The sequence below is a fragment of the Nematolebias whitei genome, chromosome 16 (genome assembly GCF_014905685.2).
Source record: "Nematolebias whitei isolate Nwh7 chromosome 16, NemWhi1, whole genome shotgun sequence".
Taxonomy (NCBI): domain Eukaryota; kingdom Metazoa; phylum Chordata; class Actinopteri; order Cyprinodontiformes; family Rivulidae; genus Nematolebias; species Nematolebias whitei.
Window position 1 is genome coordinate 6,863,311 of NC_056513.1, and position 27,718 is coordinate 6,891,028.

Here is a 27,718-nt window from a genome sequence, read left to right on the forward strand (position 1 = left end):
AACATCTGGTCTCCTCAGGTCCTCTAAAACCTCCAACATCTGGTCTCTTCAGGTCCTCTAAAACCTCCAACATCTGGTCTCCTCAGGTCCTCTAAAACCTCCAACATTTCGTCTCCTCAGGTCCTCTAAAACCTACAACATCTGGTCTCCTCAGGTCCTCTAAAACCTACAACATCTGGTCTCCTCAGGTCCTTTAAAACCTCCAACATTTGGTCTCCTCAGGTCCTCTAAAACCTCCAACATTTGGTCTCCTCAGGTCCTCTAAAACCTCCAACATCTGGTCTCCTCAGGTCCTGGACGTTTACAGACCAGTGTTTAAAGAAAAGGAGATGTGTTGTTGCTACATTAAGATTGTTTTATTTTATTTTTTTAATTGTCCATAAAAAAAACAAAATAAAAAAAACGTTTGATATGTTAATTATGTTTCACTGTGAATAAAATACGGGTCACTGATCACTGAATTCATTTTTTTAAGTATATTTTACACATCTCAAAGTTTCAGGATTAGTTTAGTAAAACACATCAACGCGGCAGTGACGTGTATTCCCAGCAGGACACGTGCGCACATTTTAATCCACACCATCACCTGATGAAGGCATTTCCCTGCGAGATGAATTAATCTCGTGCGGGTGGGGAGGCGAATTTATTTGTTTTTTACTTTCCAACAGAACCCCCCAATTCCCTGACGCGTCAGAGCGCTGCGTAAAACCAACGTGCGCCTCCAGTTTCTCCCCAGGTGCGTTTCACGCGTCCGTGTTCAGACTTGTGCACTTCAATTTATTTAAGTATCGATCCGGGACCTTGTAATCAACGAGGTCGCGGAGCAGACTCTGCTGATCTCAGCACGCGCACGTTAAAGACCGAGCAGTGGACAAAGGAGGAAATCTTTCATGTTGGGCAGTTTCTGTTGAGCACCAGAATGCGGTTCCTCCTCCTGAGAGCCTCCTCACACACAGGAGGAGGCACACATCAATATTCAGCTCCTGATGCGGGCAGTAAAAACGGAGGAGGAGCGCCACATGTTCCACATGTTCCCTCTCATTCTCTCCACTTGAGAGAGACTGCACTCCGATCAGGTTCTCTCGAGCTTCAAAAAACAAACCTTCATTCTGAGGCTTTGGAAGAGGCGCGTTTGGAAGCGGGGTTCTGTTGGAAAGTAAAGAACAAATAATATCTTACCTGTTGCAGATAAAACCCTTTGAGCCATCTCAGCTTTGACAAAGGAAGTTTGGTGCTTTATTCTAAAGCAGAAGGTCAGTTTGCCTCCAAAGCAGCATCCGCTGGTCCGAGCCGGACCCCTCCAGGGGTTCAGGTCCATAATGATCAGTCTGTGAAGCTCACTGAATAATGCAGAGCTTTCTAATAGAACCCACTTTGCAGTGAGACAGATAAGAAGTGTTTCACTTTCTGGCTCCAAGCGGATGCTTATTTATCCGGAGTGTGTGAGAGCGCGCAGCGGGGAGAACATTCAGGTCTGGTGAGGAGGTTTTTCTGAAAAACTCACAGTCCTGAACAGAACCAGAGGAGTCTGTTGGATCTGGTTCTCAGTTTGGACAAAGTCTCTAAGGATCATTAGGTACCCTGCTCTGTCCAGGTCCCCCCCCGCCCTCTTCACCTCTGATCTCTAAAGACAGATAACTGAAGCTTCGCCTCCATTTCTCCGCTCCAACCATCTCTGCTCAGACGATGACGGGGAGACCGGAGGGGGTTGTCTAACGGGACTCCTGCGCTGCAGAGTAATCTGCTGCTCTGCAGGTGTTCCCACCCGGGACCCCACGAGGCTGATGGAGCCGCTCGCCATCAGCTCCATGCAGAAACACACAAACTGTAAAAACAAAGGTTTGAGCTAACACACCAGAGTTGAGGTCATTTTCTGTGACACTGGAAGTGTAGCTCTTGTTTCCTAAGGTTAGCTGTGGAAGTGTTGTCTGGCTGTTATTTCCTTCCTGTCTGAGGAGGAAATGATCTGTTTCACACTCAGATGGTTTGATTCAAGTTCAGTCCCAATAAAACCCAAAGTGGTTTAAATATCACAGTGTGAATGTTTACGAAGCATTCACACTGTGATACATTTTTCTTTCGCGTGTTTTTTTGGAATTTTTCTTGTTCCACAATTTTTGTGATATTTCAACAAATCGTATCAAAACATTCAGCTCATAGAACAATCTGGCTTTTGGTGTTGTTGCAACTTTAACTCTTTTAAATATTTAGCCTTTCCTGCCGCTGTTTTTTCCTCATAGAAAATGAATTGAGCTCATTTTGCATCCTTCAAATCTTTAGATCTGTTTACAACCTTTATTTTGTTCTGCTTCAGCTTCTTTCAGCTTCCTTGTGCAAATGTAAACTTTTTTCAGCTACTTTCAGCTGTTTTTCAGCTGTTTTGTGCTTTTTCTAACTTCTTTCTGCTAATTTCAGCTTGTTTTGCTCCTTTCAGCTTATTTCTGCAAGTTTTAGCTTTTTCTACTATTTCAGCTACTATTTAACTGTTTTATGCTAATTTTAGATTTTTCATCTAATTTGACATTTTTTGGAGTGATTTATTTTTTCATCCTAATTCAGCTAAAATGTGCTTCTCCACTTCCTTCCGGTAATTTAAGCTTCTTTCCACATTGTTAGCTACTTTTCAGCTGTTTTTTTTTTGTTTTTTTTTTTGGCAAATTTAATCTTTTGTGCTAATTTCTGCTTCTTTTAGCTTAATTGTACAAAAGTTTTAGCTGCTTTTTTCTGCTAATTTAAGCTTGTTCTACCTGTTCAGCTATCTTTTTTTTTTTTTTACATTTTCTGGCTAATTTAAGCTGTTTTCATATAAATTAAATTGTCTGTGGCAATTTTTGCTACTTTCATCCTAATTAACTTTTCTGTTATTTTCAGCTTGTTATGCTCATTTCAGCTTTATTTTGCTAGTTTCAGCTTTTTGTGATTTATCAGCTACAATTTAGCTTTTTTGTGCTAATTTTAGATTTTTTTTCAGCTATTCCACTTTTTTTTAGCTCATTTCAGCTCTTTTCACTTCCTTCTGGTAGTTTAAGCTCATTTCTGCCTCTTTTAACCTATTTCATCAAATATGTGTTCTTTCTGCTTTCTTCTGCTAATGTTGTTCTTTCATTTCAGCTTCATTTTCAGCATTTTTTAAGCTAATTTCAGCTGTTTTTCAACAAGTTCTTTTGTAATGAGCATTCAAACTGCATTTTCGCAGGAAATGCAGTTCCTCTAGTTCTACATTTGGTACCGGGCTGATCTCATCATACCCCTCCAAAGTCTGGACGTTAAACGATCACGTCCTTTAAGCTGTTTGTGCTGGATTTTCTCCAGAACCAACATTTTCTTTATTCATCCTTCAACTCTGCGAGTTTGGAGCCAAACTGGGGACGATTTGAGAATAAAAATGAGATCTAGTGGCTGAAGGTAACCTGATCCACGTCACGTCCATCCTTACAGTGTAAACCACTCCGTTTTGTCGTAGCTTTACAATGAGAGGTCGGAGTCCAGTGTTTGGAACGAGCTTTGGTTTTACGGGAACCCAAACTGAAGCTGTCCACTCACTGTTCACCCACCTGCACATGCACCTGCAGACAGAGCAGGGTTTAAATGTCTACAGGTGTGTGAAAATGAATACTTCCAGTTCTAAAAAGAAGACGATAACACCCAAGGATTTGTTGACTTCTTACAAATTTGAGCATTTTTATTTAAGATGGGACTCACTGAGGATTTGTGTAGACCGCTGTTGGTTTACAGGACATTTAGGATGTTTGGGACATTTTAAAGTGGGACATCTGTGACAAGGTTATGAATTATTAAAATATTTCTTGTTGCAGATAACTCATTGAACGGCATCAGTTTGGAGAAATAGTTTTAATTTTTGAAACACAAAAAAGGTTTCAGCCTTATTCTGAAGGTTTTTGATGTATTTGTCCCAGATAGTTAATTTAAACTTCCTTCAAGTTTTATTGACAAAATGCAGGTTTTCATAAAAATAACAAATAAAGATTTTTTTTTTTCTTTTCAATTAAAAATTTTGGGGGCTGGATGGAGATTGTTTAAGGGCCACTTTTGGCCCTCGAGCCATTTATTGCCCAAGTCTGCTGTAAAGCAAACTTCTTGTTCCGCCGTCTTCCATATGTTTAGAATCTGGATTTGTGCTTTTTATGATCATCTTTAATAGGTTTGTTTATTTTTTTGATTAGTGCTCGTTGTAGTTTATGTTCCTGGTACTTTTCCACGGTCAGTTTCTGCTCCTCTGCTCTGCCACGCCCACCTTCACCTGTTTCCAGTCACCTCCTCATCCACAGTTCTGAAGCTCATTCTTCAGGCCGGGTCTGGGTCTCCTCCTGTTTTTTGTCCCCTCTCAGCTCCTGTAAGTTGATTTTGCACAAAGTTTGAAGTTTCTTCTTAGAGCTCCTCGTGTTTGTCTGCACTCCTGGGTCCAACCTGTGCAAGGTAAACAAACACTTTGCAGCAAACAAACATTTAAAATGTAACTGCTAGCACCAAATGTTACTTCCTGTTAGAGGAATCTCTCAAAGTGTTTAATTTAAATGCAAATATGGATTTTTTGGTTCATAAAAACGTATGTGCATGTGAACCAAACTGTACAATTTAAATTTTCTGGTACTAAGGTGAAGGCATGATGATAATGTTTTTGCCCGTGTGTGTTTGTCTGTACTGTTAGCATAATATTTCAGAATATAGATTTTATTAAAACTTGCAGAAAGTGATCACTGACTACAGATTTTAGGCTAACACTTTTACCTTAATCTTTAAGAACTTTGCAATTAACTACTGGACTCGATGCTGTCTGTTAGCAAAATATCCCATGAACCACTGGATGGAGTTTAATGAAACTTCCAGAAAATTATCGGTGAACAACTGTTTCTGGGTCAAGCAGATTCAATATGGCCAAACACAAAAATGTCAGCCAAAAAACACCATTTCATATTATCTATGCATAAAACCATAGATGTTAAACATTCTGTTGGTAAAAAATCTTAAAACCACTGAATGGATTTTAACGAAACTCGATTATCTTTTTTGAAGTAATTCTAATTTATGATGGCCGCCACAGAAAAGCAATCACAGCAAACTCAAAAATGGGTGCAACTAAGTAAAATGTACAAAAACTGAGCTGAAGTTTGCTGCGGTAGTAGCTGAGAGTCATTCCCAACACGTACTCTGAGTGCTGATCTGTTTTCAGGTGCGGAGGCATCGTTCAGGACAAAATGACCCTCATGAATGTTTCACGGTGTCGTGGCGGAGCGCCCACGGAGGTTTCCAGCGGAGTGGAGGGGCGAGGCGGCTGCACCGTGGGAGCAGGTGTGTTTTAGGACTCGATGCTGCTGAAGATGAAAGTCTGCGGTGGAGAGAGGCTGTGTCAGCGCTCAGCATCTCCCTCTCAATTACATCAAGTGGTCGAAGTGTCTCCTTGTAAAATCCAACGTTCTCTGCTGCATCCGGAGGTTATTTCACCCAAACGCAGATTAAATTTTAACCACAGCCGAAGTGAACACCGTTCACTGAGAGGAGGGGATTTTACAAACACTTTAGGTGAATGAATAAATAAAAAGCGTCTAACTGATTTCTTTTAAAATGTCTGTTCGGACACGTTCTCTGTCTTACAGTTTAACTTGGTGTGTGAGGCTGTTTGTTAATGTTTTGAGGTGAAAAGAAGATTTAAAACGTCTCGGTGAATGTGTGTTTTTTTTTTAATCTGCTGTGAACCAAAGCACGTCTCTAAATATCGTGGTGCTTTTTCTAAGATCTAAATAATGTTGAACCAGTTTGATGATCTTTGTTTTATATTTGTTAACCCGCCACAGGGAGCAAACTGCCAATAAATATTAAAGAAGCGCGAGGTCGATGGGCCCTCTTATGATGTTTGAGCTTAACTTTACGACGCGATTCTCAGAATTTTTACGTCTGTTTTGTGTTTTTTGCTCAAGACGATTATTTTGGTCACAGTTTTCTGAATCAAACGGGATTCTTACAGTCAACAAAAACACTCTGTATGCTGTAGCAGATCAGCATAAAACTTTTACCTGGACTGATCCCAAAAACAGCACCTGGAAAAATGTTCAAATTAAAGGCCTAGCACTCATTGTAAGAAAGCGTTGCCCGCCACCTTCATGCCAGAGTCTAAAACTGAGATTGTTGTGTTAAAAAATAACAGACATTTGGTCAAACCTTAAAAATATTGTTACTTGCTACCAGGGGTGGAAGTAACAAATTACTGTAATTAAGTATATTTTTCGGGTACTTGTACTTTTTTGAGTATTTCTTTCGTGTGTAATTTTACTCATCCTGAAGTACAATTTGGACCATGTAATCTACTTTGCTACTTTTTCAAATCAGATATCGTTACAGAGTACGGCCACAACTTGAGTTAATATTCAAACCATTCATCTGCATCTTTGGACCAATAAGGCTCTCGGATCGCGAACGCACCAACTACCTATGACATAAGCGAAGGACAACTCCGTAGAGTAGAGAGTCACTTATGGACCGAAGATACGGAGAAAAAGCCAAAATGGAGACGGAAGACAACAACGGAGACAATGACGAGGTAAAGGCTGAGGACGAGTGCCCGTGGTCGTACCTGGAGGAATGTTTCATGTACAGAGGGTGAAAAGGAGACAGCGTCCAGATGCAAACTTTGCTTGACCTCTACAGTGATGGCAGCTTACAAGACTTCATCTAATCTAAAAAAAACAACAACATTGTGGTATACGAGATTTTACACCTGAGAAATGTGCTTTGAATGCATCTATTATATGCAGTAAGTTGAACTGAATGCCTTTTATAGAAAACGCAATAAAACATCAATTGGTTAAAAATAATTAATACTCTGAGTAGTTTTGAGAAGAGTACTTTGTACTTTTACTTAAGTATTTTTAAATCACCAGCGCTTTTACTTGTAATTGTGTAAAATTAAGCAGTGTAATAGTACTTGTACTTGAGTACAAATTTTCCGTACCCTTTCTCTGCATACCGAGTGTGATATTGAAAAATGTCCCACAAACTCTTCGTGCTTGGAGGAAGTGTTGCGGACGACTCTCTGCTACCACCACCCCAAATGTTGGCTCACAATTTGTGAAGTTGTTTGAATTATCTCCATTTCTTTTCTTGGAGGGTTGAAATCTGCTTTACTTGGCTTTTAGCTGTGCTTTTGATGATTTTATTTCTTTGCTGCATTTAGCTAGCCTTTTGACACTTTTAGCTTCTAGCTAGTGTTTTATTTCCTTTTGCTTTTAGCTATCATTTTCTTACTAATAATGTTCTGCTTCTTTTAACTAGAATATTGCTTTTTTTAGCTTTAATTTAGAGTTTTACTAACTAGATTTTAGCTTTTTTTTGTTTAGCTTTAATGACATGGCTCAAACTGCGTTTTTACATAAAACTAATTTCTGTTATTTCCTAATTGTTGTAGTTTTGTCGCAGCTGCTTATGAGTGAATTATTTCTTTTCCTCCGGGAATATTTCTTCCTGATCACTCCGACGGCTGTCTTCTGCAGGTAAGACACTGACTGCTCAAACTGACTCTGCACAGTCTCACTTTAAGACTATTCCTCAGATACTGTAGATTTTACAGCTGAGTGCAGCTCAGGCTGTGAGTGAACAATGACCTGGGCTGCTCTGTTGGACTCAGGCTGAATTTGTTGCTCTAATTCTGTTTTCTCTAGTTTTTCTAGAAAACAAAGCATCGGTCAGCTGAAGAGGTTCGCTCTTACACCTCGGCCCTTCACAACTTCAGCTGCTCGGCGCTGAAACACCTCGTTCAGGTAACAAGTGTCACTACGCTCTTCTCTGAGGAACAAAGCCTGGGAGCTCGTCACAGTCCACGTGCAAGAAAAGCACTTCCTGTTTTGTCTAATGTGGAGCGTCATCATCATGGTTGGAGTTTTTACCTCAACAGGCCTTCCTCTGCCTCCTCTTCCTCCCATTAAATCCACACGTGAGCGTCTCATTATGTTGTTTATTCAGAAACAGCTTCATCCAGAAAATGAGCTGGTTTTCAACGTTCACTTGTTTTTGGGAACAGAGTAACGTCTGGACCATCACGGCTCCACTCATCATGGACCTGCTGTCGTTCAGCTGTTGTTTCACGTCGCTCGTCGCTAAAACGATGAGGGTGTGACGCCCGCTTCTTGTCATACATGAACAGAAATCTGCTTAAGACGCTGATCATCCTGAAAATCCATCTTACTAAGGAGCTGCAGCTTTTCAAACTTTTTTATAAACGGATTTTAATATCTTTGTTTTAGTCATCTGGGTTAGTTTGTCTGTTAGCAAAATATCTCGTGGGCCGCTTATTAAAGCTGATTAATCGTTGGAGTTAACACGGTTCAAGATGGCAGCTCATGAACCTTAGCAAACACAAAATTGGCTACAACTCAATCAGTTTGTTAGAGATTGAGCTAAACATTGGTGTGGTAGTAGTTGAGAGTCATCACCAGCACACACTCCGAGTTTCATCAGATTATCCAGAATCTTTGTTTGAAAGTTTCTGATATGCATTCCTGCATGGAATGTTGTTTCGCTGAAATGAACAAAACTCGACACAAAAAGCCTGTCAACAAAATAAAGAAGCTGCATCATGAAATTCAGCTTTAAAACTTTATCTCCAGCTCCTCAATATTCAGTTCAGTTTGTTTATACAGAACTGGTTCCCAACAGAGGTCATCTCAGGTCACTGCACAAGAACATTCACATACGTTATAAAATGCCAGTTAGTAAAATTTATCTAAAGAAGAAGTGTTGAATCTCTTTGTCACAGCCTCCCATTCTGAGCAGCATCATGGAAACAGGAGACATGGGTGTTTTTTAATGTTTATAGGGCCGAATAAACAAAAACGGAGCCCATTTACATGGAAATGCTATAGTTTTCATGCCAGGCAAGGTTGCCAGATAGGAAATGATGAACTATTGTACGGTCACTTTAAAATGATTGTATTTTGACCCAAACTGTCGTATGTGCTGAGTGAGGGTGTTGTAAGATGAGGTGTGTGTTGTGTTTGGTAAACGTGTGCAGAAAAAAAAGGGGGTAAAAAATGTATGCATTTTTATCTGGCAACCCTGAGCTGCATGCAGTCTCTGTCCATCCAAACTGGTGAATACAAGAACGTTCATTTGGACCGAGGATGTTGTTGGTTTGCTCCTACGTGCTGAAAAATGGCGAGTAGCACAAAAAAACACTCTGCTCTTTGCCATTCATTGTAACTAGTGCAGAAAAATGTTGGACTGCAGCCACCTGGAGTGCACGAGTGACTTCACACCTGTAGAGTATTTCAGATCTCCATCTGGTTCTCTCGAAAACCTCCACTGTGAGACCTGGATTCAGAAACCTTCGGTTTCAGAGAGAACGAGGGCTGTTGTCAGGTACACGAACAACCAACCTGTGGCAGAAAACTGTGGTTTCACTCATAAAACAAGTCAAATAAAAAGCACCTGTAGCAGCATAACTAAGGGATAGCTCAGGAAGCCCAAACTGACCCCAACTTTAGGATTTATTAAAAAGAAAGACAAGCCCAGTCTTAAAACTGGACAGTGTGTCAGCCTCACAGAGAAACTGGAAGTTGGTTCCACAAGAGAGGAGCCTGATAACCGAAAGCTCTGCCTCCCATTCTGCTTTTGGAAACTCTAGAAACCACAAGTAAACCTGCAGTCTGAGAGCGAAGTGCTCTTTACTCAGTCTGAGTAAAACTTAGATTTTAATGGGACATTAACAGAATCCAAAGTCAAACAAAACAAAACTCTCAAACTGTGACATTCTGCCTCCAGGTTCAGCTTCATTTTGCTGCTGGGGAAAAATAAAATAAAAAAAACTGCACTCATGTTTGATCAACTCCCCAAACATTTATCCAAACATCAGCTTTATTATCGCGCCGCAGCAATTGTTGTTGAAGCTTCACGACTCAACGCAATAATAATTTATGTCCTCAGTTAACCTTCACGGTCGTGATGCTTTCAGAGGAGCCCCTCGGAGACCCCGTCCTCCTCATCATTAAGCATCAATCACTGCAGCTGCTCCCGTTCAGCTCGACCTGCGTTAAGAACTCCAGCGGGACGAGGGATTAAATGTTTGTTTCTGACCGTTCAAACACAGAATATTAAAAATAGATTCAAACCCTGTTTTACACGTCACATCCAGCTCATCATGACGGAGTTGAATGGACGTGTTGGACCGTTTTCTCTAAATATGATCCCAGCAGAAACTAAAGATCGTTTCTTACAGCTCTTCATATTTTTCTGTATCTCACTGGAGGACAAGATGGTGCTGCTTTGTCACCGGCCTGACTGAATACATGTTCATCCCTTGTCTCGGTTTATTGCGTGTACTTGTTAGCAAAATATATTGCGGATCATCTGTCCATCCGCCCGTCCATCCATTATCTTTACCCGCTTCTTACTTTTCAGGTCACTGGTGCCCGTATCCAGCCATCACTGTGCAAGAGGCAGGGGACACCCTGGACAGGTCTCCAGTCCATCACAGGGACACATGGAGACAATTCAAATCTGTTAGAAACATTTATATATAAAAATAATAAATTAACAAAAACATTCATATAAAATAATTATCTGAGGAGCGGACTGCTTTGAATTTAACTCCATCGCAGAACTATCATTTTGAGCAAGCATGAAGGCGACAGTGGAAAGGAAAAACTCCCTCTCGAGGAAGAAACCTCCAGCAGAACCAGGCTCAGGACAAGCGGCCGTCTGCTTCGACCGGCTGGGTTTGAGAGGAACAGATACACAATGGCAGGTCAAGAATCACATTCAATTCAATTCAAATTCAAAAATGTTTTCTTAATCCCAAAGGGAATAATGGTAATTCATCCCGGTTTCATTAAAGAGTTGTTATAGATGCTGATGGCTGTTACATGTTAAGACAGAAATAGTATCAAATGAAAACTATTCAATTTTAACAAATCATTTAAGGAAATGAGGTCAGTTTGTGCTCTAGTAGTCCAAGCCTATAGCAGCATAACAAGCCCACCCTAACTATAGGATTTATCAACAAGGAAAGTCTTAATCCCAGTCTCAAAACTGGACAATGTGTCAGTCTCACGGACAGAAACTGGAAGTTGGTTCCACAAGAGAGGAGCCTGATAACTGAAAGATCTTCCTCCCATTCTGCTCCTGGAAACTCTAGGAACCGCGAGTAAGCCTGCAGTCTGAGAGTGAAGTGTTATGTTAGGAAAATATGGACCAATAAGATCTGTAATATAAGATGGAGCTAGGTTGTTGAGAGCTTTGCAGGTTAGAAGTAAGATTTTGAATTCTATTCTGGATTTGACAGGGAGCCAATGGAGAGAAGCCAAAACTGGAGAGATATGATCTCTCCCAGTAACTCCAGTTAAGACTCTGGCAGCAGCATTTTGGATCAACTGAAGAAGTTTTAAAGACGTATTTGGAGACCCAGATAATAAACCATTGCAATAATCCAGTCTAGACGTGACGAATGCATGAAAAAGTTTTTCTGCATCATTTTTAGATAAAATGTTGCAGATTAGGGGTGAACTGATATAAGTTTTTTTTTTTCCAACCTGGTACAAGTACAAGTAGTTTTTGTTACTTGCTGACACTGAGTACAATACAGAATACTTATTAAGTTAATACTTAAACATTAGGTACCACAGTGACTTTGGAAACACATTTATTATCTGAAAATATTTATAAATTACATTTTTTTTGTCCTCGTGACTCACAAAATGGCAAAGAACCAATCTGATCTTGACATACAGAAAAATGTCTCTAAAACAGTGGATTTTACAGATGTTGAGCTGAAACTTGGTGTGGTAGTAGCTCAGAGTCATTCCCAACACCCCCTCCAAGCACTAACAGATCAGGCAGCATGTTGCTGTGTGAGATTATGCAAAAAGCTCTAACGCCATCATTCTGCAACGTCCAACGATTTTAGTCTAAAACTTTGGCTTGAATGGTGGCGGGTGATATGCATTTCTTCCAGGGGTGCTAGGCCTTTAATTCAGTCGAGGCTCCCAGGATCCATCCTGCCACGTTTCCTGAGGATGAGGAAGATGAAACTCCTCTTTCTCCTCCTCTTTGTTCCCTTCCAGTCGTCCCAGGGTCCAGACCTCTATCAGGCCCGGCAGATTGAATTGTTTTCTACCTGTCGTAGGCGCCGAGGCCAGGAGGGGAACAAATTCAGTCAGATGCACCTAGGAGTTTCTTACATGGCAGATTGCTCCGCCAAGCCAAGAGGCCGCTGGAAAGATTTCTGCACTGGCGGATGCAGCAAGAGGAGAGATTTTCACGGTTCATCCATCTGCTGCCACATTTCCATGTTTACTGATGAGCCGACAGCCCAAAGAAAGCTGTTAGTCATTTTAGAGCTGCAGTCGTTTGTGCCTAAGACAGGCCGTGTTGTGCTTAATTAAATCCATCATGGCCTCAGAGCAAATTTCTTTATTGACCCAGAGCAAACTGGTAAACATGTTGATTGCACTTCCACAGTTAAACAGCTCTCGGTGAAGTCCTGATCGACTGCCTGAGTACGTGAAGTCTGTTAGATTCTGATTCGGTGGACAGATGGAAGCAGCTTTTCTCTTTTTTTTAACCTTTGGCTCCTGCTGTTAGAGGAAATGAGTGTGAGGCTCAACAGTAAAAGATGCTGGACGCCTTGTTCACTCGACTTGCGCAGGTTCTGAGAAAAACAATCCTGCGCACATCAGGCTCTGTTGTTCAGATGAACAAGAAGAAGAACCATTAATGTCCCCGAAGAGAAGAGAATCAGCTGTTTTGATTTAAGACGGCAGCGTGTTTCGGCATTAACAAGCAGCCGTTTCGTTCAAGTAAAGGAAACTAGAGAAATTGCAGTTCCTGTGAAAATGCATTGTGAATGCTTAGTGCAGAAGAACTTGCTGAAAGACAGATGAAATTAGCTAAAAACATGCTGAAATGTAGCTAAAATGAAAGAACATGCATAAATTAGCAGAAGAAAACAGAAAGAACACATATGTGCAAAACTAGGATTAAATAAACTGAAATTAGCACAAAAACTAGACAATTAGCTAAAAAAGCTGAAATTAACAAACAATAGACAAAATGTAGCTGAAAAGTGAGAAATAAGCTTAAATTAGCAGAAAAAAGCTGAAAGGAGCATAAAGCAGTTAATTAGGCTTAACGTAGCAGAAATTACCGAAAAACATGAGTTTAATTGAAAACAACTGAAATTAGCTACAAAATGCTAAAAAGTTAGCTGAAAGGGTAGAAATAGCTTAAATTAGCAGAAGAAAGCAGAAGGAACACACGTTTGCCCTATTAGGCTGATCGAAGCAGAAATGAGCACAAAAAGTGAAAATTATTTGAAAAAAGCTGAAATGAGCAAAAAACAGCTGAACAGAAGCTTAAATTACCAGAAGGAAGTTGAGAGAGCACATTTTTTGTTGAATTAGGCTGAAAAAAGTTGAAATGAGTGCAAAAAAATTTGGAATTATCTGAAAAAGCTTAAATTAGCATGAAAGAGCTAAATAGTAGCTGAAATAGTAGAAATAACTGAAACTAGCATAAATAAGCTGAAAGGAGCATTACAAGCTGAAATTAACAGGAAGAAGTTAGAAGAAGCACAAAAATGTTTTAGTTAGCAGAAAGAATCTGAAAGGAGCCAAAAACAGCAGCTGAAATTAGCTGAAAGTAGCTGAAAAAAATCCAACAATTTTCAGTCAGGTCATCTGGACAGTTTTTGTTTTTAGTGCTGAAACGTCTCACCTTCCATCCAGAAGGCTTCATCAGTCAAGGAAACACACAACACAAAACTGATTCTTCCGCCAACAGCTTACTCCAAAGTGGAACAACCAGTTTTGGATTGTATACCTGGATTATTGAGCATGGACTTTGTTGGTTTTGAACCATTTTGACATGACTGTCGATGAGGAAGTGGGCCAGCACCGGAGGAGGGGGCGTGCCAAAGAGACCATCTTAGCACCAACATAACTGGTTTGTTCCACTTTGGAGTAAGCTGTTAGGGGAAGAATTTTGTGTTGTGTGTTTCCTTGACTGATGAAGCCTTCTGGATGGAAGGTGAAACGTTTCAGCACAAAAAAAAGAAACTGTCCAGATGACCTGGCTTAAAATTGTTGGATTTTATACCTGGATTAATGAGCATGGGTGTTATTGTTAGCTGAAAAAATGTTAAAATTTGCAGAAGGAAGCTGAAAAAAAATCTAAACCAGAACAAAATGTGAAAGCAGCAGTAAAAGGTTGTAAACAGATCTAAAAATTTGAAGGATGTAAAATGAGCTCAATTCATTTTCTATGAAAAAAAAATGGCAGAAAAGGCTAAATATTTCAAAAAGCTAAAGTTGCACCAAAACCAAAAGTCAGGATAGTCCTGAAAGAGCTGAACATTTTGATTTCTGATTTGTTGAAATAGCTTCAAAACTGGGACGAGAATCGAGCTGAAAAACCTACGGAAGAAAAATTGTTCACAACTATTTTCTGCAGTAACAAGAGGAGTCATCATTCATTCATTCTCTCTCAGATGTGTGTGTTACATCATCTTGGGTTGTTTCATGTCAGAACAAACACCCATAATGCTGAAAAAAATGGAGCATGGTGCAAAATGTAAAATAAAACAATGCAATCATTTGCAGTCATTTTTTTTAAATTTTTTTTAAAGGAAAAATAAGGTAATTTTGAATTTTTGTGGCAACAACAGAAAAAATTAGGCAACAAAAGGCTGTAAAAGTAATTGGTGTGGAATAAAAACATTATATAGCTATTTTGGTTACTTGGCAACAAATCAGTTAAAGGACAGAGTTTAATGAGAACATTTTAGAGGCTGAATCTCAGAAGTAAAGATGGGCAGGGGTTCTACAGTCTGCGAAAAGCTGAGCCTAAAAAAATCTATCTATCTATCTATCTATCTATCTATCTATCTATCTATCTATCTATCTATCTATCTATCTATCTATCTATCTATCTATCTATCTATCTATCTATCTATCTATCTGATTAAAATTAATTGTTGAAAAATAGATTGTAGTTATTTTAAATGCATTTGGATTTTTTTATTTTGCATTTGTAAACATTTTTAAATGAATTTAAATTTAATTGTAATGTATTTAGTTAATACATTTAATAAATAAATACATTAAACAAAATAAATAAATTTAATTTTAGTTAATAATTGCTTCAATAAAATAAAGTCCTAACTGTTTTATGTTGAAATAGTTATTGTTGTGAAGTTATAAATAAGTTTAATACCCATTTTAAAATATAATTATCGTAGCACTGGAATATGTTGATCTGTTGCTTAGTTTTATTTATTTTCAATGTCTAAGGGTATGGTGGGTGAAATGTGACAAAATTACATAAATAAATAGTAATAATCACACACTAATTAAATGTATAATTTAATTAATCGATACATTAAATCATTAAATATAAATTAAATTATGAAATACACAATTAATTAATTAAATAAGCGCAGCTTTAGTGTGTTTATATTTTGGTGTGTAACCGGAAGCAGCGATATGACGTCACACGGCAGCTACGGTGCATTCTGGGTTCAACCCAACATGGCTGCGCCCTTGCCGTAGTGCTGAAGCAGTAGCTCTCGGGAGAAATTCTCGGCTCCGCGCGCGATTTTCGTGGAAGCCGTCGGAGCGAATCGGGTCTCAGGGCCGGAGGCTTGTCGGAGACCACAGCGGGACCCCCGGAACGTCTGAGCTGGTCCGTGAGTTGGCGTGGCTGTGGCAGAGAGTCCGTGCGAAGATGGGCCTCGTCTCCTGCTCCTTCCCATAGCGAAGAGCCGCGGGGAGAGGAGCCGCACATTCCCCTGCAGACACACTCCTCCGGTCCACTTTGACGGCTTTAACCTCCTGTACCGGCTGTGGACGCTGCCCTACACCTTCCTGACCCGGATTATCTGCGCCACCGTGTCCGTCATTGTCCGGAGAGCAGCTTCCCCAGCCCGGGTCGATCATCCCGCAGCACCGACAAGGTCCGCATCTGCAACACCACCACGATTAGCGCCATTGCTGCACATCTGCGCGTGTCACTCACCCCTCTGCGCGTGTAGTTTCACAATCAGCATGGAGAGAGTTTCAGGCAGGAGGAGGCAGGAGTTCAGTTAGCCGGCTAGTGATGCTAACCGAGGAGTCTGCTGCCAAAGTCATGCAGGAGCACAACACAGAGCTAAAAATAGAAATGTCCTCAGCCACCCCTCACTTCTGATGTTTTTATAAATATGAGAATAGGTGCAGCAAAGTATCAAAACATCAATAAAAGAAAAGCATTAATCTAAGGTCATGATGTATAATCCAGGTAAATAAATCTAACAAGGTTGAGTCAGGTCCTCTGGAGGGATTCTTGTTAGACATATAAAGGAAAACAGTCCATCCATACAGCTGTTATTTTTATTCATATTGTATTTTTCAACATGTTTGAATTAACAGGAAGTAAGCTCTCCAACCATCATTATGACAAGCGTTAGAAACCAGTAGAACAAGCTTATATCTATATTTCTCACAAATGCAAGCTGACCAGACTCCTAAACCCAGCAGAAATTTTTCGTTTACGGCATCCGTTCCCAAACTTTTCGGCTTCTGAGCCCAAAAAGATCCAACGTCAAAGACTTGAAACCCCAGATATCTTTGGCTGGATTACTACCGGTGTTACTAAAAAAGTTAATAAATAATGGCAACACAAATAAGCTCATATTTTACTTTATCTTTTAACTAATCTTTCCATATTTTGTATCAAAAATATATATTATTTATTTTGGCTGTGCCCTACTTCAGATCTGATCACAAGCTCATCTTCTCTAACCTCAGTGCCACCACTCCCCTCCCCCCAAAATAAAAATGTATGCTAGTTGAAATTATTTAGAAATGTAGATTTAAAAGAAAATATTGTTTCAGGTCCCCAGCCTTATGTTTTGTGACCCGCAGTGGGCTCCTGACCTCATCTATGGGATTCACTGGTTTATAGTGATGGAGTATGATGGAGCTATAAGATGATTCAACTGCTTGAGCACTTCAAATCTGATGGTGCTGTCCTGTTTTCATAATTCAAAGTTCAGTGAAGTAAATAATACTTTTTAATATGCTCATAATTAAAGTGACTCTCATGAGGAAACTGAGACGCTTTGTGAACGTTTGGAAACTCCCTCCTGGATGTCCTTCAACATTTGTCGCCAACATTCAAGCCCAGTGAGATACCGGCTCATAAAACAAATTTAATTTTGTACGCTTGCATTCAGTTAAGGGATGACTGAAGACTCTGTAAACTCTTGCTGAGTCCAGCCAGATGTGTTTCGTTTCAGCTGTTGTGTGGTAACATCAAAGCACGAGTCGTAGTCGTCATGTCACATGAAATGCGGAAACTTCTTACACGCCACAAAGTGCAAAGCTCAACAGTTTCACTGATTTTCCTGGTTTCACTTTGCTGACTTTTATTCAGAAATGCTGTAAAAGGCTCAGCAGCGCAGAGGTGCAACAGGTGTGGGCTGTCTTTGACCCCCCTCGCTCCCTCGGTCCATTCAGAAGGTACAGAGGCAGTCAGAACAGTCTGGACCTCATCTTATATCTATCTTTCAGATCGGAGGCAATATGTTCAACATAATGGTACTTCCTCCTGTTCTTTAACAGTCAACAGTGATGTACCACAAGGCTCAGTCTTAGGACCCACCCTATTTACAATATACATAGGTAATGTAGGTCAGAGCATCCTTGATGCATCCTTACGTTTCTATGCTGATGACACAGTTGTTTATTGTCAAGCCAAAACAGTTGCTAAGGCTTTCCAGCTTTTGCAATCCGCTTTCGACATCATCCAGTCAGATTTGTTTATTTTTAAACTTGGGCTAAGTGCCGACAAAACCAAAGGGATGTTTTTTTTTTCCAAACAGGAAGTCAGTCCCAGCAGTTCTTCCTCTGATTTTATCCTCTCATGGTGTCCCTATTGAGTTTGTTGATTCCTATAAAAATTTGAGTATCTTGGTTGATTTGCATCTCTCTTTTAAGCTTCACGTGGAAAACCTAGTAAAGAAACTGAAAGTTAAACTGGGTTTCTTTTTCAGAAACAGATCCTGTCTAACTCTGAATACTGGGAAACGCCTTGTATCTGCGACTTTCCTTCCCTCCATTGACTACGGTGACATTATTTACATGAACGCTCCTACAAGCACCCTGCAGATTTTTGATGCTGTCTCATGGTGCACTAAGATTCATAACTGGCTGTACCCACTGTTGCACCTTGTATTCACTGGTTAATTGGACATCATTAACTTCACATAGACTCTCCCACTGGTACATTTTCATCTTTAAATCACTTCTTGGTCTTCTGCCTTCATACATCTCCTCCTACATGTCACTGCGTGAGTGCAGCTACAGCGTGCTCTCTCAGGACATTATTACCTGCAGTGTTCCCTCAGTGCGTACTGAACTTGGCAAAAGGGCCTTCTCCTACTCTGCTCCCGTTTCTTGGAATATCTTGCAAAAAGATCTGAAGCTCTCGACCTTGATTCTCTAAGTGGCTTTAAACATCTGTTAAGTTCCTGGCAAGAACCAATGCAGACATGTTCCTGTTTTTAGTTTTCTACACCGCCCTACAATCTAGCTGTTTTTCCACTACTTTTCCTTTTAATTACCATTTTCATTTGTAAAAAAAATAATTTGTATGCATCCTTTATGATTGTCTATTTTTGTCATTGTTCACTGTTGTCATCACTCTCTGTTAAAACCAGGTCTCTCTTGTAAGTGAGTCCCCGAGGCGCAATGGGACTAACCTGTATAAATAAAGGTTAAATGAATCTTGCAGAGAATAAAATCACACATCCAGGACATATTTGCATATTTAAATAGAGGCATGTCATGGGAGGTGTCAAATGTGCGCTCAGTTCTATCTGTGTTGGGATGTATGAAGGACACAACGTGTTTGATAAATACGAGTATTTTTGTGCGTACACATTTTTGGAATTTGGTTCATACTCCAACTTTCATTATGAAAGCTGAGCTCTCTGTCATACTTGAGGCCCCTGGTGAAATGTGAGTGTTCTCGAGATCTCAGTGACCTTCTGGTTCCACTAAAAGCCACTGGATCAGTAACTTTAGTAGATTCAGTGGGAAATGAACACTCTTCTCTGAGACAAACTGCTTTTTCTCTACAAGGGACTAACTTGTGAGATTTCCTTCCTTCCTTTTTTTCTGCTTTTCCCTCATCGAGGGTCTCCACAGCGAGTCATCCTCCTCCGTCTCACTCTGTCCTCCTTGTCCTCTGTCCTCACTTCACCTCCATGTCCTCTCTAACTGCATCCATATGTCACCTTTTTCCTGGCAGCTGCATTTCTAACATCCTCCTACCAAAATACCCACTATCCCTCCTCTGGACATGTCCAAACCACTGTCCCTCCTCTGGACATGTCCAAACCATCTCAATCAGTCTGGTCTTTAACTTTATCTCCCAGTTGTTCAACCTGTGCTGCACCTCTGATGATCTCATTCCTAATCTTATCCGTGCTTGTCACTCCTAAGAAGAACCTCAACATCTTCATTTCTGCCACTTCCAGTTCTGTCTCCTGTCTTTTTGTCCATGTCTCTGTCTCCAGACCATACAACAGAGCTGGTCCCACCACTGTCTTGTAAACTTTTCCTTTGATGTTTGCTGACACCCTTTTGTCACAAATCACTCCTGAAACTTTTCTCCATCCACTCCATCCTGCCTGGACTCTCTTCTTCACCTCTTTACCACACTCCCCATTTTCCTGGACAGTGGACCCCAAGTCCTTGAAGTCCTGCACCTTTGTGACCTCTGCTCCTTGTAGCCTCACTGTTCCCTCCCTGTCATTCACACACATGTACTCTGTCTTACTACGGCTGACTTTCATTCCTCTTCTTTCAAGTGCATACCTCCACCTCTCCAAGTTCTCTTCCACCTGTTCCCTGTTCTCACCACAGATCACAATGTCATCTGCAAACCTCATAGTCCACAGTGATTCCTGCTTGACCTCATCTATCAGTTCATCCCCACCCAGAGCAAACAATAAGGGGCTCGGAGCCGATCCTTGATGCACTCCCACCTCCACCTTGAAGCTATCTGTCACTCCTGCAGAACATCTCACCACTGTCCTGCTGTCCTCATACATGTCCTGTACCAGTCTTAATATATTTCTCTGTAGCTGCAGATTTCCTCATTCAACACCACACCTCCTCCTGGGATTCCCTTCCTGCACAACTTAAATTAAGTTTCTGGCTACAATCTTTTAAAAAGAGACTGAAGCTGCTTCTGAAGGACAGCCAGCTCTATAGTCATGAATGACTGTCACATTGTTTTACTGTGTTTTTGTATTTATTTTGCTTTTTATGATTTCAAGGGTAATGTTTTTATTATACACCCATCGAAAGGCCGAGTTCTTATATCTTCTCGGTAGTTGATAAACTCTTTTTTGTCCCACCCATAACTTCTGATCACCTCAAGGTAATGCAACAAAACTTCACACACACATGCGTCATAAGTCGACATAGTGTGGCTCAGACTTTTCATCCCTTCAGCTCCAAGGTCAAGGTCACAAATCAAGGTCACATGTTACACAAGCTCTGTGCTTGTTTGGAACATTTCTGTAGATTGCTGTATTTCTGTAGAATAGATTGTCGATGGACGTATAATGTACTGTTTGCGTTACTCTTGTTTCTATTCTTTTTTTCTTTAACCGTTTTAATTTATATAACGGTAAATAAAGATCCTCATTCTTTGACGGAAAATATATTGTCCACCACCTTGCACTTCTAAGTTTCATAACAGCCCCTCATGATCTATTATTTTTATAGGCTGGGAATGACTCTGCTTCTACCACACCAATGTTTAGCTCAATATCTGTGAAACTGACTGAGTTGTAGTTATTTTTGTGTTTGTTAAGGTTGATATGCTGTGGCGGCCATCTTCACGTGTATTAACATCACCTAAATGGATGATAAAACCAGTGAACAAGTTGTTTTTGTCACTGCGGTGTCGTATCCAGACCCCTCAGAAACTCATCATGTCTGTCGTTAATTGTCTGCAGAGCCCTGATGAAAATGGACTCGGACTTGCTCCACTCGCCGGCCGTGGGCCTCGCTGAGGAAGAGGAGGCTGACATGAACGACTGGAAGCTTCCGCTGGCCTTCATGAAGAAAAGACACTTGGAGAAGATTGAGGGCTCCAAGGCGTTAGCGCAGAGCTGGAGGATGAAGGACAGGGTAAGTTTTCTTCTTCTTTCTGTTCCTTGATGCTCAGAGCTGCACAAAGCTGCTTTGTCAGATATCTTCTGAAAGAGGAGAAGCTTTATTACCTGGAACTTCCTCTTAAACTTTACAGCGAAGACTCCCCGTAATAGTGTGAAATGTACACCTGCTTTTATTTGGCTTTCTAAAAATTGCCTGAAAAGATCAAATGGTATCTGTCAAAGTTTCTTTATTTGTCATACATGAGGTGCATGTGGTGGAATGAAATTGTGTACACAGGGTCCCAGTTAAATCCAACAAAGTCTAAATTGTAAAGAAAAACGGTAATAAGATCTGGTATGAACTAAGAAAAACGTTAAACTAAAAATACACTGAGCACTAGTAGTACAAAAACAATACGCCGAACAGCAGCACGAACATGAGTCTGTGAGAGCAGATGAGCATGAATGAACACAGCAGCATGAGATCAGCAGCATGGATAATCAGCAGCACATATCAACAATCAAGTGGCATTACAGTGATTTTTTTCACAGTGATTTTTCTGGTTAGAGATTCATGAGTCTTAACAGCCTCAGGGTAGAAGCTGTTCCTCAGTCTAGTGGTTTTACACTTAATGCTTCTCAACCTCCTTCCTGAGGGGAGCGGGGCAAAAAGTGTGTGTGCTGGGTGAGTGGGGTCCTTCATGATGCAGGTGGCCCTCTTCTGGCATCTGGAGGTGTAGATGTCTGTGTTAGTGGGGAGGCTGATTCCAACAGACTTCTGTGCAACTGGAGCCCATATTTGCAGTTTTACCCAACATTTACAGAGAAAGCATGATAAAGATATGCTGTATCGTCTGGCATGAGTACTTCAACATTTCATCAGGAAGTTGCTGAGTTGACTTGAAATTATGAACATTTTTTTCTGTTTGGGCAGGGAGATTAAAAGGCGTGTGAGCCAAAGAAAGTGCAGATTTGCCTCAAAATTTGAATCTTTTAATGTATTTCTGAATAAAATGAGTTAAATTACTTGTTTCATCAAGCTTAAGGAAAAGGCTTAACATGTTCAGAAACTCTGGTCTGCCTTGTCACAGTAAGACCTGAAACTGTTTGTATTAACGGGAACAAAGTCCAACTATCAGCACCTCAAAGGATCACAAATCATCGTCCTGTTATCAACCTGTCTCTGTTTGGACAGCCTCAGTCTTTCTCACAAAGAGCAGTGGATATCAGCAGTGGCTTTAAATTAAGCACATGGTGCCTTTAAAGGTGGTGGTAAACTTTAATAGTTTGCTTATCAGAACAAGATCAGGTTTAGCCTGATTTAATGCTAATGTTGACAGGGTTGTCAACATTTTAGAAACACAGAAAACAGCAGATTCTGCTGCTTTTTATCAGATTCATTGAGCAACGTGTTCACAAAAGGAGATTGAGCAGTATTATAAATGCAACTGATCCGTTGAATTTAAAGCTTACTAAAGTATAAAAAATGTTTTATTACTGCAACTTTCGTCACGCATCATTCATTAAATTCTTTTTTATTTGGAGTTTCAACTTGAGGGGACGTTCCTTTTATTATTATAAATTTCTCTTGTCCCACCCATAACTTCTGACCTGCTCAAGATAATTAAATTAAACTTTGTACACTTGTGCATCATCACTAGACAGAGTGTAGCATACACTTTTCATCACTCCAGCTTTAAGTTCAAGGTTACAAATCAAGGTCAAAGGTTACACAGTAGTCCCTCTTTACTTTGCGGTTCGTTTATCGCGGACTCGCTCTATCGCGGTTTTTCAAAATAAAATTAGACATGACACACAACTGGATGATTGATGATGAGCCACACGATCGGCATGGCATTTTTATTTAAAATTAATTATTTTCAATTATTTAGCATCTACTGCACCTTTGTGCAGCCCATACTGCAGGATAAACTTCCTGCTGCAGCTGATCAGCTGTTCTCTGCGCAGAGCATAGAAGTGGGCGTGGCCAAGAGCGCTTGCAGGTTGAGTGACACAGGCTGAGAGCAGCGGAGGCAGGGGAACTGAAACCATGACATTCTTTGCTCTTTTAGAGCGTTTAGAGTTTAGAAACATGATTAAGAATAGGGATGCACGATATTGGATTTTTGGCTGATATCCGATATGTTAAAACTTATTTGTCCGATAACCGATACCAATACTTTTTTCCTAGACCTACCTACAGAGACTACACAGCTCAGTTTGTCCTGCTACCAAATGCAGATGCCAAAAAGGGGGCTGAAAATTATGTAACACTATATAAATATATAATATGTAAATAAATAAATAATATATATATATATATATATATATATAAATACTAAAATAAACTACTACTTACTGCTTGTACTACTATTTCTACTTCGCAGTTTTTCACGTATCACGGGGCTTCAGGGTTCTTGTCCCCTGCGATAAACGAGGAACTACTGTGCAAGGTCTTTGATTTTCGGCGGCTTAACTCCTGATCCTTTTAAGATAATTTAACAAAACTTGATGCATGTTTGTACCACTACTAGGCGGCACGTTGTTTACTCATTTGATCACTCCAGCTCTGAGGTCAAGGTCACAAATCAAGGTCAAAGGCTATACAAGGTCTTTGCTTGTCCAGGCCATTGCCATAGATTGCTGTATAAGTTTGACTACGGGCGTATAATGTGTCGTGTGTGTGATTCTCATGTTCATATTTGCACATCAGATTCCTTCTAGTTTTAACCGAACACAACATAAATGTCCACGTCCACTTCTAGATCTTAAGATTTCAGTTATTGTGAAGGAAAATCAAGTACAAAATGCTGAAGACTGTGCTTTGACAGCTTGGTTTGAGCAGTTATGGTGACTGAACTTTTCATTGCTCCGTCTTTATTAAAATGCCAAATCATAACGCCCTGCTGAAAGCTACTTTTGTGCTACGTTTGGAGGGGGAACCTCAGATTTTTTCTTATGAACGGCAACAGAGCGTTTGAACTCTCGTAAAGCTGTAGTTTGAACCGCTGCACCGAAACCAGCCCGATTATCTCAATGCCTCGCAGCTACGAGGTGCTGCCATTATAATGATGGTAAATGTCACTTAGTCATGCATAACCATCACCAGCTCGTCAACCGCTGTAGAAATTCACCTAGATTAAATTTTAACACATGGCTTCTGTTAGGACACGGGTTAAATTAAGTTGCAGAACCTGCTGAAGTGTTGAGCTGCAGGCAAATGAAGACATCATTAAATGTGAGGCTATTGATTCAAAAGAAGTAATAAAGGCGGACCGAAATCGGCATTCCTATCAGAAAGTCATGCTAAATCTATAGTCCAACATATTTAATTACTCAGGGCATTTTCAGGTCTATATTTGTTAACCTGTAACAAGACTATATAATCCTGAATGCTAGTTGCCTTAGTGCCAGTTTTTGACATTTATGCAAGAATAATTTGGCTTTGATTTAATTTTTAGTTCAGGTCGTTGCTCAAAGTTTGGGATATGACGGAGTTCTTAAGCCACGATCTTTTTGTTACATTCAGTTTGACGTAGAGTGATGTCGTTTACATGCCTCACTGTTAAAATCTCAGGTCGTTGTGGCTATAATAAATAATTTATAAACCTTTTGCACCTCTGCTGCGACGCATTTTGTTGCAACTCGAACTTAAAATCTAAAAATCTGTTGCAGAGAAAAATACGAATATGCAGTAAGCTGGTTGAGTAGGTGTGCAAACCCTAAATAACAATTACATTTTTTGTTTTTAGATTGAGCAGAATATAAAAGAGCACAAGCCAGTGTATCTCTTGTGCCAGTCCCAAGCCCGGGTAAATGGTGACGGTTGTGTCAGGAAGGGCGTCCGACGTTAAACACTTGCCAAAACTATAATGCGAGTTATGGCCTGGAGATCGTGGCATTGACAAAAAGACGGGAGAAAGAACTGGAAGTGGTGGAAACGAAGATGTTGAGGTTCTCCTTAGGAGTGACGAGAATGGATAAGATTAGGAATGAGATCGTCAGAGGTACAGCACAGGTTGAACAACTGGGAGATAAAGTTAGAGAGGACACACTGAGATGGTTTGGACATGTCCAGAGGAGGGACAGTGGGTATACTGGTAGAAGGATGCCAGGAAAAAGACAGAGGAGATATATGGATGCAGTTAGAGAGGACATGGAGTAGCTGGAGTGAGGACAGAGGATGCAGAGGACAGAGTGAGATGGAGGAGGATGACTCGCTGTGGTGACCCCTGAAGACAGAAAAGCCAAAAGAGGAAGAAGAAATTGTGCAGAATATACAGTATATGTATGTCACAGTAAAAATTACATTATTTTGATTGTAGTTTTTCTTATTACATCACAAACACTAGAATTTTAATAATATTGTGTATATTTTTTATACCAAATGTACAAAACAAGAATCCTGATAAAAGGATCCTGCAGCAGCAGCAAGCGTGTGAGGAGGACCTTCCCTTCAGTGATGCTCGGCACTGTGGGAAATCAAAGAAGAAAAGGCAGAGGCTTCACAATTACTCGCCTCATTGGTCAGTGTTTGTCTTTACTCCCCCACAGGACCGGTGTCTGCGTGTGCCACTCGTAGTGGAACATCTATGTGTGCACACTTGCTGCACCAATAAAGACTGATAGGAGTCTACAGATAAACTGTGCGCTTGACAGTAGGGTCAAAGGTCAGGGGCTAACTCAGATCAGAAGAAAGCTCTTAAAAGATTAAATGAAAGTTTAGAGAATTGTTTGGTGCCGTTTCTATCACTTCCTCTTTATTGAGACGACGGACTGTTTGGGGAGTTAATGAGTGGTTTTAAGGTTTGCAGTGATTTGACTTGGATAAAGTAACTGAGACCACCAGTGTCGATAGTTCCAGTCCTCCCAAAACAGAGAGCAACAAGCCTTTATCTCAGACCAATAGGGGAAGTGATTGCATCACAAAACTGTTACAAAGCAAAACACCGACTGTTTTTTCAGCTTCATTTGTGTCTAATCCTTGACAAAAAAACTTTTTGAAAAATGTAAAGTGCAAGGACTCGACTGAAAATTTGTTTTGCCAATGATCAGACAAAACTTTTAAAGCACGTTTTGAAATAATGAAAAATTACTATACGTGTACAAGACAACAAAAGGCTTTTTGAAGGCAAAATATTACCTGATTTTTAAAAAATATATTTGCACATTTCTGTAGCTGCAGGCAGAATACAAATTGTTGTGTTAGTATAATATGCAGATCTGGCATTGATACAGGTACTGTATATTTTGTTTCACAAAGGTGTATTAATTGAGCAAATCTGTATGGCCGTAACTGAAACATACCAGTTAGTGTTTGTGTTGTGTCGTTATATCAACTAAAACAACTGACGGTAACATTTTCAGATCGGGTTGCTAAAAAATACTAACATGTCATTTTTTTATTTTTCCTAACTATTATGTCTTTTATTCTATTAATTTGTGTGTCCGTCCATCAAATTCTATTCAGTTAACGTTTATTGTGCCAATTCACAACAAGTTATCTCTCGTCAAATCTTTCAATGGTCCAAGTGTAGTTCCTATGGTTCAGGTTTAGTTTCTATGGTTTAGGTGTAGTTTATTTGGTACAGGTGTAGTTTCTATGGTCCAGATGTAGTTTCTATGGTTCAGGTGTAGTTTCTATGGTCCAGGTGTAGTTTCTATGGTCCAGGTGTAGTTTCTATGGTTCAGGTGTAGTTTCTTTGGTTCAGGTGTAGTTTCTATGGTCCAGATGTAGTTTCTATGGTTCAGGTGTAGTTTCTTTGGTTCAGGTGTAGTTTCTATGGTCCAGGTGTAGTTTCTTTGGTTCAGGTGTAGTTTATTTGGTCCAGGTGTAGTTTCTATGGTTCAGGTGTAGTTTCTTTGGTTCAGGTGTAGTTTCTATGGTCCAGATGTAGTTTCTATGGTCCAGGTGTAGTTTCTATGGTTCAGGTGTAGTTTATTTGGTCCAGGTGTAGTTTCTATGGTCCAGATGTAGTTTCTATGGTTCAGGTGTAGTTTCTTTGGTACAGGTCTACTGTAGTTCCTATGGTCCAGGTGTAGTTTCTTTGGTACAGGTGTAGTGTTGTTGGTCCAAGTGTAGTTCTTTGGTCCAAGTTTAGTTTCTATGGTCCAGGTGTACTTTCTATGGTCCAGGTCTACTGTAGTTCCTATGTTTCAGGTGTAGTTTCTGTGGTAAAGGCGTAGTGTCGTTGGTCCAAGTGTAGTTCTTTGGTCCAAGTTTAGTTTCTATGGTCCAGGTGTAATGTCTTTGGTCCAGGTGTAGTTTTTGTGGTCCAGAGGTAGTTTGTATGGTTCATTCAGGTGTAAATCGTATTGTTCAGTGAAGTTCCTATGGTTCAGGTGTGGTTCCTATTAATGGTTCAGTGCAGTTTTTGTGGTCCAGGTTAGTTTCTAGGGTCCAAGTGTAGTTTCTCTGGTCCAGGTGTAGTTCGTATGGTTGTATGGTTCAGTGTAGTTCCTATGGTTCAGGTGTGGTTCCTATGGTTCAGTGTACAGTAGTTTCTGTGGTCCAGCCAGGTGTAGTTTCTATGATCCAGGTGTAGTTTCTATGATCCAGGTGTA

General features: G+C 40.2%; 1 protein-coding gene across 2 annotated transcripts in view; it reads left to right on the forward strand.

Annotated features, from left to right (window-relative positions):
• Positions 1–21,020: 21,020 nt before the first annotated feature.
• The window catches only part of rptor (regulatory associated protein of MTOR, complex 1), a 196,939-nt gene continuing 190,241 nt past the window's right edge, over positions 21,021–27,718 (forward strand). For both annotated transcript variants that reach the window (XM_037689604.1, XM_037689605.1), the window contains exon 1: positions 21,021–21,188. In XM_037689604.1, coding sequence (XP_037545532.1) covers positions 21,021–21,188 — 168 coding nt within the window. The remainder of the gene's footprint in view (positions 21,189–27,718) is intronic.